The 14,353-nt window shown below is 43.9% G+C and overlaps 1 protein-coding gene across 1 annotated transcript in view; it reads left to right on the top strand.

Moving 5' to 3' along the window:
• The window catches only part of FGD5 (FYVE, RhoGEF and PH domain containing 5), a 139,858-nt gene that overhangs the window by 90,111 nt on the left and 35,394 nt on the right, over positions 1–14,353 (top strand). The window contains 7 exon segments of the mRNA XM_030206261.1: positions 347–503; positions 2,758–2,842; positions 4,209–4,259; positions 4,576–4,634; positions 5,598–5,669; positions 11,870–11,938; positions 13,906–13,989. Coding sequence (XP_030062121.1) covers positions 347–503; positions 2,758–2,842; positions 4,209–4,259; positions 4,576–4,634; positions 5,598–5,669; positions 11,870–11,938; positions 13,906–13,989 — 577 coding nt within the window.

The raw sequence follows: 14,353 nt of genomic DNA, 5'->3' as shown, positions 1-14,353 counted from the left end.
GCAGAGCTTACTTGTGTTCACATTGTTTCCCTTCAAAGCATTTTCATTTCCAGGTGGCTGTTTTCCTGTGCTATGAGTGTGCTTCTTCCCTGCTGTGGTACTGACTCAAAGATGGGAGTAATACTAGGAGAGATTTTCTTGTAAAGGGTGGAGGACATATTGAACGGCTCCCAGTGGAATTTTAGAAAACCCGGGACAAGCACAGAGGTGGAAAGGCAGAGATGAGCTGGGCCCATGGCATCGCACAGAAGAGATGAGCTTAAGGGGCTCCATCTGCCGTTTCATTCACTTGCTCTCGGGGAAGCACAAAGATTTCTTTCTTTGCATTTCTTTTCTCTGTTTTTAGGCAGGAAAACCAGAAGATTGCTGGTATCTTTCTTTCCCGGGAGTCAAGATTCAGGCATCATGTGGCCTATGTTACCCAGTTTGACAGCAGCTTAGCGTCACTCGATGAAAAGTGCCTGAAATCTCCACAGCTGACAGCTGCAATCAGGGACTTTGAGGTAAGTACCATAGGTCATTGCTGTGAAGACCTTGTGCTGTGAGGAGGGAGACCAGGCATCCTCAGACTTGCCAAGTTACCAGTTCCAGGAGGGAGACTTTTTGGCCAGTCCTGTTTTTCAACTTATACCCCAATTAGTGTGACATTTCTAGCACCTGATTCTACCCACTGAAGTTGATGCTGGAGATATGGTATGGGTCATGCATTTGATTTACTGTCTTTCTGTGGTATATAATGCATCATGATGGGGTTGTCAGAAATTTAGTTCTAGAATTTCCCTCCCGGAACTGGGCAGCTTGGCAGCCCTGCATCCTGTTTTCTTTGAGGCTCCAGATTACCTAGAGGACTGTGGCTACCCATTCTAGAGGTCCAGCTAACATCAAGGGAGGGAATGGAGCAGGTCTTCTCACAAAACAGCAAAATCCATAAAATTCACACCTTCTATCCAGAACATAAGTAAACAAAGGAGTTCTAAAACCTAACTAACCAATGCCTGTAAGGAGCTTCCAGAACATAAGTAACCGATGCCCCTAAGGAGCTTCCACAACATAAGTAACCAATGCCCCTAAGGAGCTTCCACAACATAAGTAACCGATGCCCCTGACGAGCTTCCACGACATACATAACCGATGCCCCTGACGAGCTTCCACGACATACATAACCGATGCCCCTGACGAGCTTCCACGACATAAGTAACCGATGCCCGTAAGGAGCTTCCAAACACAGGCCTTATTTTCCTGGCAAGTAAAATCCTTCTAGTGCTTTCCTATGGACTCCCCAACCCTGCCTCCTCTGCTACCCCCTCTCGATGCAGGCTAAAGTACTGATGTGTTCATGCAGTTTACACAGTTTGGGGAGTGGGGAGGGAGCAGTTTTCAAATAACCTGTTTATGTGCCAAAAATCTTGTGAATATTGTGCCTTTTAAGGATGAAGGAGCGAGCCTTTGGTGTTGGTCGCCTCTGTTTTCCTGGACCTGATGCGGTATAGGATTTGATAACTCTCCACTTTTTACTGCTACTGCCCTAGAGGGCACTTCTCTACTGTGGGACAAGGTTTCTAATTCCATTCTGGGGTGCTCATGAGGCTCCGAGATTTATTACGGGTCTGGTGCTGCCTCTGAGAGGTCAGTCTTTTCACAAATCAGCAAGATGTTAAATTATTTTCACCTTTCTTTCTTTCCTTTGCCTGCCCCTGGCATTTACCCCCATCTCTCCCCATAAACGGAGTCAGGATGAATCCCCTCAGGACCTCGTCCCCTCCCACACAATGACACATAAGTGGATTAACTACCTTTTCTTTTTCAGCAATTTACTGCCCTACTGTATGGCTACAATTGGAGTTAATGGGATTTTGATTGGAGTCATAAATTTAGCAGGAGTTCTTTCTACAGCTGGCAATCACCAGATTACTAATCGCTCAGTAGGTAAACCCAGGCGTAAATACTCGGAACCTTATTGTGTGCTCATTTTTTTATTGCTGTGGCTGTCAGCTGCGGCCTGCTTGTCATTTTTTTGCCACCTCCTGGTTTCCGTCTGCAGAACAACACAGACAGTTTTCTTTTATTTGTGTCAGTTTGCTCCACAATAAAATGAGGTTTTCATGGTGACCTACTTGGCTCCCCACATTCTGCAAGTTATTGTTTCCTGGTATGTGCAGGACCTGTTGTCTTTTATTAATGGAGAATTACTTCCACATGTGCAGGATCCCTTCCTGTGGAGTTTTCCCCTGTTTTGTGACAAAATATGCTGAACATTTAATGGTCAAAATACCTGGGAAACTAATTTACTCTCAAGACAACATTTTAGCATCTTATCTGTTTGCGAATGTCATTACCTGTGGGAATTATCTCAATGGTAATAGTCAATATGCCTGGAAAAAGTGGAGGGGGGAGAAAGAAGCAAATCACAAGAGGCTACAGGGACACTGAAAGCTCCTTTGGGTTGGGGCCCTGGGCAGAAAATTCGGAGGAGTCTCCGAAGTCTATTGGCAGTCTGGATCAACCTTCTGCTTTAAGCGAGCTTAGGGACCCTGTAGCAGAAATTCTCTAATGTCAGCCAGAGGTGGGAGCAGAGCTCAGGAAGTTAGAGGAATGTGGTGGAGCTTGTCTGGTGTTACGATATGGGGGGGGGGGGGGGGGAGGTGAGCACAGCTCAGGAGGATGATATGGGGACTCGAATGACCTGTTGATTCTGTTAATTCACTGATATTAAGCATTAATTATGCTCCCTGTTTTTTTTCTCATGTGGGACACCAGAATCAAGACTGTGGACATGTAAGCGTGAAGCACGAACTGCTAAAAGTGATGCAACGCATCTTCCAATATCACATGATCCTGACAGGTGAGTGGAGCAGAAAGGTCCCAGCCCTATGTCCATGAGCACAGTCTGGGTAAGTTCTGGTGTCAGGTCAGTCTAAAGCAGTGTGGTGATTGTGCTGTAGAGTGCGAGTGGCAAATCCAGATCTGGATCAGACTCCCAGAGTGACCTAGAATTTGGTTGGACGTTCACTGTGTCTGAGAGATGAGCGACTTAATTTCTCAAAGATGGTATGTTCTGGAAAAATGTATTTATTTATTTATTTTAAAAATGTGTATTCCACTCTATCAGTAATCTTCTAGGTGGAGTTCACCAATAATAGACACAATCGTTAGATATCACAAACACACACGTGAAAGAAAATAATACAGCACATATTGCACAAATCACATCTCAATACAACCAACCCTCCATCTATTCAGAACCTTTACCTCCTAACATTATACTCCTGCTCACGCCTGTCTAAACACGTCTTCAACAATGTCTTAGAAAGCACCATCTCCCGAGTCTCTCTGATGCATTGAGGCAACCGATTCCAAAATCATGGCCCAGCGATATAAAAGATGGAATGTCGGAATTCTTTCAACCTGACATCTTGACGTGTTGGCATTTCTAGTAAAGATTTGTTCATAGATCGTAACAGCCTTCTTGACTGAGATAGAAGATTACTTTATGCAGATATATCAGATGAATAGGAAGTGTGGCTGTGCTGAACAGCAACTCTGAAACATGAACTTGGAATTACTGCAGTTTCATATCTTCTCTGTGTTTTGCAAAGGTCCCAGAAGCACATGTAGCTTTTTCCCAACACAGCATCTGTAGGTGTAGCCAATGTGAGCAGTTTGCAGCTGTGTCACTCGCTCTCCACTTGGTCAGAGGTCGCCATAAACTGAGCGTCTTCATCCTGTCTGTGCAGACACAGCCCTGCTCCATTTCCCTGTAGGGTTTTTTCAATGAACCAAGCTCAGACTGTGAATTAACCTGGGTCTTGGGGCAGTTTTCATAGAGTATCTGGGTGCTTTCACTGCCATATTTATAGCTGATTTTCAAAGAGAAATCGCCGGTGGGTTTCATAAAGAAAGCAAACTCTTTCTGAAGGTGGAGATGGAGCAAAAGAGTATGTTTTCCACTCTGACCTAAACATAGGAATGTCTGTTTTTAACCCAGCTAAAGATATTGTGCTTTTATCTGTAAATGGCTTTGAAAATATTTCCTGATGAGCTCTCTGAAAGTCAGGCCTCTCTGAGACCTTTGGGGACCAGGGTTGAGCCCCTTATTTCAAAGAAAATTGGATGTGTAAATGTCACAGAAGAATGAGGAATTGTAATCTGGTTTCTGATGTGAAGGGAGTTTGAGCTGAGACTGACTGTGTTTTGGGGTTTTGTTTTAGATTACTTGAACAATCTCCACCCCGACTCTGCAGAATACGAGGACACACAGGGTAAGTGGATGTGGGCAGAAAGTTCCCACACAGGAGGAGAGATGGGGCTTGTTAAGTCATGGACAAAGTGGAGAATTTTAAAGAAACAGAGAATCCTGGACCTAGTGTTGTATCGAGGGCCCTTGTAGTACGATCAAATTCTTGGGAAAGTCTCTGGCGTGTTACAGCATATGCATAAAAGATCCCTAGTGGACTGTGCAGTCTCTGTAACACCTTCCACTGGATTCTCAGCTAATTCCCTATATGGATTTAGAAAATGCAGCTGTCTCTCCTCAGAAATCTGTGTTCATCTGCTCTCTTGTGTTTCCTTCTTCAGCTGCATTGGTCGTTATTTCTGAAGTTGCAGATCGAGCAAATGACTGCATGCAGGAAGGGGTGAGTGAGTCCCTCTGTAGACTGCCATGGGGATTCCAGTCTGTGTGCAAATCCCACTATGATTTACATATTAATGCTGCTCACACTGTTGCATGGTACATAAACTGCCTAACCAAAAGTACCTGAAGACACACTTTCTTTTGAAGTTGCACATCCAGGGGATGCTACAGTCCTGGGAAAGCCTCCATTGAATGTGCTACCAGTGCCCACACCCAAGCTAGGCTGGTTTCAAGGAGCCCATTTGCATGGGTAAAAGGAGCTCCGCCCAGGCTTCAGATCCCACCATGGCTGCCCTACCTCTTCAGTTTGGGCTTTCCTGGGATTTTTTTAGCAGGGGGTTTAGTCCTTCCTGATTTGAAACTGGCTACTGCATCATTACTTCCCCGATGGTGTCAGGGAGTCAAGTTTAAACCCTGCCCCCCCCCCCCCCATTCCTTGGGTTCTCAATCTCAGCCAAAAGGACTAGAAGGGGTCTGTAAACAGTGGCGTACCAAGGTGGGGGCGGTCCGCCCCGGGTGCATGCTGCTCAGCTTCATTCATTTCCATGCTCCCTCTGCCCCGGAACAGGAAGTAACCTGTTCCGGGGCAGAGGGAGCATGGAAACGAACGAAGCTGACCGGCGCACGGCACCCCCCCCCCCCCCTCAGCGGCATGCACCCGGGGGGGGTTCTTTCGCCGGGGTGGGAGGGTCACGCTGCACCGGGGGGGGGGGGGGGCGCATCGGAGATCCGCTCCGGGTGTCAGCCCCCCTAGGAACGCCACTGTCTGTAAATATTATTAGTGTAAAGCATGTTGATTGGAAGGCATGATAGAAGATTTTAGCTGGGTAAGACTGGGTCTCTCCCCTTCTTTTTCTTTCACTCTTTCATTATCACGTTGCCACACTGACTCCTTAATAGTCCTCTCTGCTCTCTCTCTCTCTCTCTCTCTGCCTCTCGTCGTCTTTCTTGTTTTGTTTTGCAGGAGAATTTGCAGAGGTTGGTTCATATCCAGCACAGCGTCAGGGGCCAGAGCAGCCTTCTGCAGCCAGGAAGGGTAAGCATCCCTCCAAGTCACCTTATAATGGATTTGAGGAAAGTAGATCTTTGTGGGTGAACCAACCTTTACTGGATTACAGTACCAGGAACCTTTAATCACAGTTCCCTAGGGTGTGGCCCCTTCCATGCAGCCCAGCTAGCACAGTGATACAGGGGCCACAAATGATTCTCTTCAAAAGCCAGGATGTATGCACCATGGGTCTGACCACCAGACAGCGACTCCCTCTCAGGGGCTGGGAGCAGCACACTCAGGCTCCACGGGTAGGAATCAAATTCAGGCCCTGCCACTGAGCCAACCCTTCAGGCATAGAAGCCAACTTTTCAAAATTATTGGGGGTGCTAAACTCAATGAAAATAATCCCGCCCTGGATACATACAAGGAACTTTCTTAATACTGGGGGTGCTCAAACACCCACAGAGTCGGCTCCAATGCCTTCAGGGGAATTTTGATACGAAGTTCAACTAGTTTTAAGCTTGTCTCTAGTCCCTTAAGGCTGAATCAGTTCTCTGTAAGTCCCACCCATTTTTTCCTTGCTGAGTCATCTCTGTAAGTCCCACCCATTTTATCCCAGCTGAGTCATGTCTTTAAACCCCACCCATTTTCTCCCAAATGAGTAAGTCCCACCAATGCTCTCCCATCTGTCTGTTTCTCTGTAAAAACTACCTGTACTTAACCAGCTGGGAGCATCAGGTTGGGTTTCAGCATGCATCCTGGGTCATAATGTGTTCCTTTTAGGAGGAAATGGGGTTTAGGATTGCAGGTTTGCTACTGTTAAGTGTTGGATTATTTGTAGTAAATAATTAGCAGATTTTAGTACACACAGCTTCAGCTTTAGAAATGTTAATTTCTTTCTTCATCTCTCTCTCATTCACCCCAGAATAATTCACTGCTGAGTCACTTTAAAGTTGAAGTAACAAAACATCTGTTTACTCACAGTTTGTAGTTAGATTATAATCAGACAGGCTTATATATACATATTACTATACATTTGTATTATCAGCTCCTTCCATGTGCTTAGATGGTAATGGATGCTCACACCACCATAGATCCTCTCAGGTTAGGAGAGATCATGAGCTCCATGTGCTCCATGTGCTGCATCTGCTGTGTCTGACCCCCACAGGAAGTTGCATAGCTGTGTGACCTCTCTAAGTAATTCACATCAGAGGTCACAGAGTAATCACAGAGAAATAATAGGTGACAGGCAATGCATGTAAAAATACAATACATTCCAACAAACCCCTTCTCATGCATAACTGTCATGCAATTATTTATTCATACAAAGTCCAAGCTTTATACGCAGATTCACAAAATGTTCTCTGGGTAACGGTTTGGTCATGATGTCAGCTGTCATCTCACTGGTGTGACAATAGTGTAGACTGATGACCCCTTCTTTCACCAACTCTCGCACGTTGTGGTATTTCGTTGCGATGTGCTTGGTGCGTGACTGAACCTTGTCATTCTGTGACAGTCGGATGCAGCTCTGATTATCTTCCATTATCTGGATTGGTCTCTTTTCAGCTATTCCAAAATCCAGCAAAAGTTTTTCAATCCACATCAGTTCTCTGCACGCTTCCGATACAGCCACGTATTCAGCTTCTGTAGAAGACAGACTCACAATACTTTGTTTATGACTGGCCCATGAAATTTGTACATTTCCATACATAAACACATATCCACTTGTGGATTTATAATTAGAATGATCCCCTGCCCAATCTGAATCACAGTAACATATTAGTTTTGGATTACTATTGGCTGAAATCTTTAATTTACAATCAATGGTACCCTTTAAATACCTTACCATCCTTTTAACTGCAGTCCAATCTGATTTGGTAGGTGAGCTGACCCTTCTGCTCAAAATTCCTACTGCATTTGCTATATCAGCCCTGTATGTGGTAGCTAGATATAAAAGCTTACCTATGGCTGATCTATATTGGATGTTATCTGGTAAAGGTTCTCTTACTGTTTCATCCTTCAGAAAATCAGTGATCATGGGAGTGCTTACAACTTGGGCATCTTGCATACCTAAACCTTCAATAAGCTCATTTATTTTCTGCTTCTGGCTTAGAAGATAAGAACCATCATTTTGTTTCTCAATTTCTATACCAAGATAGTATGACACATTACCAAGTTCTTTTATCTCAACATTGTGGTTTAAACATTTTACAATGTCCTTGTACTCTTGCTCACTTTTGCTTGCAATGAGCAGATCATCAACAAAAGCTAAAATGTATGCATATTGTCCATTTGTGCACCTAGTGTACAAGCATTTATCTGCTTCACCTTGCTTAAATCCTAAATTTGTCAATATTTCATGCAATTTATCATCCCAACATTCTGCACTTTGCTTTAATCCACAAAGACCTTTGTTTAATTTACACACTAGCTGTCTTTGTTTTGTATTTATGAAACCTGTTGGTTGTTCCATGTACAAGTCTTCAGTTATTTCTCCGTGAAGAAACGCTGTTTTCACATCAATGTGGTTGACTTGCATGCCTTTTGAGACTGCAATGCTCAGAAGTGTTCTGATTGTCGTGTGTTTCACTACAGGTGCAAACACTTCATCAAAATCTTCTCCATATTTTTGAAGATATCCCTTTGCGACTAATCTGGCTTTATACCTTTCCACTTTTCCTTGTGCATTCCTTTTTAACTTGAATACCCATTTGCATCCTATAGCTTTCTTGCCAGGAGGTAATTTTGTAAGAATCCAAGTATTATTTTTATCCAATGCATCAATTTCTTCTTGTGCAGCTTTATGCCATTCAGCAGCTTCTTCTGCTGGCATTTTCTCAATCTCATCCCATGTTAAGGGCTCTTGAGCTTCTGCTGACTTTGTTAGGTAAGACAGTCTTGGGGGTGGAACACCTTTGTTTTCCCTGGATGAGCGTCTGACAACAGGTTGGTCTGACCTTTCCGCATCCTCTAAATCTGAGAGTCCTTCTCCAATTGATTCCCCTTCTCCAACTGTACTGTCTTCTTCAATGATCCTTTCTGTGTCTGCTTCCTCTGCCTGTTCCTCGTTAGATACAGATGAGTTGCGTTCAGACATCTGCCTTGGTATGGCATTTATATACACTGGCATGTCTATTATGGTTCTAGTTTCATATTCTGGATGATAAGGCTCATCTGGGATAATCCAGCCTTTATCAACCCTTTTGTTTTCATCAAAATATGTAACATGTCTTATGCCAACAATGCCAGTTTTCAGATTCAAAATTCTATATCCTTTGTGTCCTGGAGCATAGCCAACTAAAATGCCCCTTTCTGTTGTGGAATCCAGCTTATGCCTTCTTTGCTTTGGTACATGAGCATATGCTGTACTTCCAAATGTTCTTATGTGTGACAGGTTTGGCTTCCTACCATGCCATGTCTCATGTGGTGTGCGCTCAGCGCCTTTAGTTGGCATTCTGTTTTGTAGGTACACTGCTGTGAGAATGGCTTCCCCCCATAGTCTTTTAGGGAGATTGCTATCTGACAGCATACACCTGGTCATTTCCACAAGTGACCTAAATTTTCTCTCTGCAACAGAATTTTGCTCTGGTGTATAAGCTACTGTTGTGATATGCTGAATGCCTTCTTGTTCTAGAAATGTGCGCATGCTTTGCGAAGTGAACTCACCACCATTGTCGGTCTGAAGAACCTTTGGTTTTCTTTCAAATTTATTGCTCACCATGGCTACGTATTTCTTCAGCATGTCTGTGACTTGACTTTTCTCTTTCAGCAAATAGGCCACACAGTATCTAGAGAAATCATCCAAGAATATTAGCACAAATCTGTTATTTCCCAATGATGGGATATTAAACGGTCCACATAAGTCACTGTGTATTAAGTCCAGCACTTTATTACTCCTATTTCCTGTGTATGCAGGAAATGAGGGTCTCACACCTTTTTGAGTAACACAGTCTATGCATTTCTCCATTTTACCAGCATCTGCACTTATCTGAATGCCAGTGGCTAGTTGCTTACTGTAAAGATCCTGGATCACCTTAGAATCACGATGTCCCAGGCGGCGGTGCCAGATTTCCGGACTACATTTACCATCATTCTTCCTTACTTGCGCCATATGTGAGGCTTCACCTGAAATGTTCAGCTTATAAACATCATTATGCATAAAAGCTTCAGCATACACTTCATCATTTTTAGAGATTGTGCACTTACTGTTTTCAAAATGAATCACAAATCCCTTCTTATCTAATGTAGATACACTAAGCATATTGCAAACTGCTTGGGGAATATACAAGACATCACTTACAGGAATTTCTTTAACTTCATTAGACACTTTGCATTTTAAGAATCCAATACCTTTTGCTTGGATCTTAGCAGTCCCTGCGTTTGCAGTTTTAAGAATACCTTCCTCTGGACACATTTCCTGAAAGAAATTCTTACAATTGGTTAAATGGCATGTGCTCCCCGAATCCAAAATCCAAGTACTTTCATTTGAATTATTATTTACCATAGTCAAAGATTTTTCTGCCATTAGAAAACCCTTGTGTTTATCTTTGTCCTTCATACATTTCCTGGTTTGAAAATTCTTTAGTTCCATTGGCTTAGGTGAGCTAGAGGGAGTGTTTTGTGTTTCCTTACACCATTTAGATACATGTCCCTCCTTTCCACATGAGTAGCAAATCAGCTTGCCCTTGGGTGGAGTTTTCCCATAGCTCCGCCTTCCTCTGTTCTTTGCCAAGAAATTTGTTTCATTTCTCTCTGACTGACTTTGAGAACACATCTCCTCAGAATCATTTATTATGCATTCCTGCCTTAGTTTTGATGTTGCCTGTTCAAAAGATTGCCCTTCAATGGCCTCATTTACAGACCTAAAAACATCAAACTTCTTTGATAGTGAGGTAAAAAGAAATGCTCTTTTCAATGCATCACACATGGGAATTCCAGAAAGTTCTAGCTTTTGAAATGAAGACATAAGATGCATAATGTGATCATTACATTTACTTTTATCCCTTAATTTGGTTTCATTCAACTCTGCCAGCCAAATTGGTTGCTGCTTTGCATATGTAGTTGCATACATAGTTCTCAGTTTATATAAAATGTCCTTTGGTGTATCTTTTCCCTCCACTAATATGGCTTGTTTTTCTGAGAGAGCTTCCAAAAACATGCACTTCACATAATAGTTTGCATTGTCCCATTCAGCCATATTTTCAGCTGTTCTGTCTTGGTCTAAGCATATATTTAATCCTTTTGCTCGAAGGAGACATATGAATCTTAGTTCCCACTGCCGATAATTAAACTCAGTTAATTTAGGCACCTTGAGAGAATAGAAAAATAGTGAATTTCTTCCCTCAGCCATTTTCTTAGCCTTCTGTCTGCTGTGTGGGGGGAGAGAGAGACAGACTGAATCTTTCCTTTAAAACTTAAGAGAAAAAATGTGGCCTTTTTTTCTGCCTGGTAATATTTCTCTTCTTTTTCAATTCCTGGCCCTGGGCCCATAACCCTTTTGTTGGATTATTTGTAGTAAATAATTAGCAGATTTTAGTACACACAGCTTCAGCTTTAGAAATGTTAATTTCTTTCTTCATCTCTCTCTCATTCACCCCAGAATAATTCACTGCTGAGTCACTTTAAAGTTGAAGTAACAAAACATCTGTTTACTCACAGTTTGTAGTTAGATTATAATCAGACAGGCTTATATATACATATTACTATACATTTGTATTATCAGCTCCTTCCATGTGCTTAGATGGTAATGGATGCTCACACCACCATAGATCCTCTCAGGTTAGGAGAGATCATGAGCTCCATGTGCTCCATGTGCTGCATCTGCTGTGTCTGACCCCCACAGGAAGTTGCATAGCTGTGTGACCTCTCTAAGTAATTCACATCAGAGGTCACAGAGTAATCACAGAGAAATAATAGGTGACAGGCAATGCATGTAAAAATACAATACATTCCAACATTAAGAAAATAGAATTTATAACTACATAGGACAAGGCTGTGAGATGGGGCAAAAAGAGAAGCATAAAGGAGTGATTTGAAAAGAAGCAATTTGAATGCTGAATAAAATTGTCTCTGGGGATGGTTGAGGCCTGATTATTCCGGGAGATACAGTATGTGTCTTGTGAAGTAAACGATGAATGCTGGCATCTTCTGAGCTGCTGACGTGACTGATAAAACACTGATACGTATGAATAAGCAGCAGCTCCACATTTTGATGAAGATACTGAGACATCTGTTTCTTTCCCCAGGAATTTGTTAAAGAAGGGACGCTGATGAAAGTGTCTGAGAAAAGCAGACATCCCCGTCACTTGTTCCTGGTAAGCCTTAAGGGACTCTCTCTTTGCCATTAAGGCTGTGCAGGCTGAAGCGTGCCTGGGAAGGGAACTCACTTAATATACATTCATGCGTATTTGAGGTTTAAATGGAAGAAGAATTCATTTTCCTTCTCCAGACTGAAGTGTTAAACCAAGGGAAGGACATCAGGCCTCATTTCCTGGTAATGTGCCTCAGATTTACAGAAATAGAGTGCATGGAAGTGGGGCGGGGTTTAAAGGTGAGGGGATTCTTTATTCCCCCTTCTCTCCCACTCGAGGGTCTCTTATTCCTCCCCAAAGGGTAAGAACTTCTCTCTTGTTCTCTTTGTACTTGAGGAGGGGGCCTTCCTCTTGTTCCCCTGCTCACATTCTTTTCTGAGTATAGTTACTTTGATATATCATCCACTGAATGAGGTCCCACCCTCGCCCTTTTCCAACTTTGAGCAGCTTTTCCCTCTTGTGCTGATTTGGTACTTGTAATCCCTGCCCCTTCTGTCTCTGAACTGAGATGAACATTGTCAGGGCAGATTTCTGAACCCAGCAAGGCTAGAAATTGTAATGTGTTCAGCACAGTAAGACAGCACAGTCGACCTGTGACTGAGCTGATTTGATTAACACCAGCAGCAGAGTAAGAAACGGTAAGTAAACAGAGGAAGCCCCCTGATAAAGCCTTTGTCACTGTTATGTCTGGGTGTTGGAGACAGGGCCCTATGTCTGGCAGGGGGAGATGGACACAGCAGGTGCAGTGGTCTCTTGGGAGCTACTTAGTGGACCCAGACTTGTTCCTTGCCTTTAACCTCTGCACAGCTGGAGAGGAAGGGAAGAAAGCCTCCACTGGGTGGAAGTTCCATGAATCATTCAGCACATGAGGAATTGTCAAGGCAGATGACAACATCTTCCAGCTATCTGCAGTTCATCAGCAGTGAATGTCACACAGATTTGATGAGCCGTAATAGATCACAATGGAAATAAGTGTGGCTCTCTCCAGACTAGGGAGCCAGTGAGATGATTAAAAAGTATAGACAGTAAACATTGCTGGATTGACATTACTCTTCAGGTCTGTTCATACACTTAGTAAAACATGTACAGGTACAGCTGCCTCTCAGTCACCATAAACAGGTACTTAGGGCTGTACATAGATGGTTTGGTCAAATTAAGCCACCTGGAAATCTCCTGGGTGATCCCTCCTTTGCATAAAAGGAGTGTGCCCGCTAGTGGAGGGATACAAGAATTGTAAGGCTTTTGTATGTCCTGAGAAATTCTATAAATGTTGCTTAAAATTAGATGCCCAGCTTTCAATGCGGAAATGCGTTCTAATGCAAGGCACCAAAATGGCGGATCGGCGTGAAGCTACGCTTACCCACCCAGTTAGAGGAAAGCGCCGAAGTGTCTTTGCGTGGAACTGCAAAGGGGTGTGGCCATGGGAGGAGCATGAGGTCCCCAACCCCCGCCAGCTGAAGCCTTCTTCAGTGTGGTCTCCGGCACAGCCGTGCTTGCTGCCTGCCCCCTGCTCTTCTTTCTTCTTGCTCCTCTTGTGCACGCTGACGCTCAGCGGTCTCTGGTGCAGCCGCGTTTGCTGCCTGCCCCCTGCTCTTCTTCTTGCTCCTCCTGTGCACGCTGACGTTCAGCATCAGTGTGCACAGGAGGAGCAAGAAGAAGAGCAGGGGGCAGGCAGCAAACATGGCTGCGCTGGAGACCGCGCTGAAGAAGGCTTTGGCTGGCAGGGGTTGGGGACCCCCCGCCAGCAAAGGTATTTTGTGAGGAGGTGAGGTGGGGGGGGGGTGGCAGGGTGGCACTCAAAATGTGCCCCCAACCTCAGGCACTGGCCCCCTCCCACCGTGAGGTCTGGCTACGCCCCTAGTAGACTCTCAGAACCCGCACAGGACTGCACTGCATTTGAAGAATTGTGCATCTTGAAACTGCGATACCGTATCAGAATATGTATCTCTCTCTCATTCTGCCTCTTTCAGATGAATGATGTCTTGCTGTACACGTACCCACAGAAGGATGGCAAGTACCGACTAAAGAGTACCTTGTCTGTGGCTGGCATGCGGGTGAGAATTTAGCCCCTGGAAGGTGGCTCTTTACAGTGTCATGTGGCTGTGTCTCGGCTATTGGAAGGTGTTGTAAAGCTAATGAAGTCAATATTCAGAGGCACGTTAGCTGCATAAGTCTTTTCTTTAAAAAATAACTCTGTGGTGTAATAAAGCAGGGGGCTGACATCAAGGAAGTCCAGTTCAAATCTCACTGCTGCTCCTTGTGATTTTGGGCAAGTCACTTAACTGTCCATTGCTTGAGGTAAAAATTTAAAGATAGCCCCCCAGAGCAAGAAAATACCTAATATGTAAACCACTTTGACTGTAACCACAGAAAGGTGATATGTCAAATCCCCCCCCCCCCCCCCCCCATGAATGTAAT

Source organism: Microcaecilia unicolor, chromosome 6 (genome assembly GCF_901765095.1).
Source record: "Microcaecilia unicolor chromosome 6, aMicUni1.1, whole genome shotgun sequence".
NCBI lineage: Eukaryota > Metazoa > Chordata > Amphibia > Gymnophiona > Siphonopidae > Microcaecilia > Microcaecilia unicolor.
This window is presented reverse-complemented; position numbering and strand designations above follow the sequence as displayed.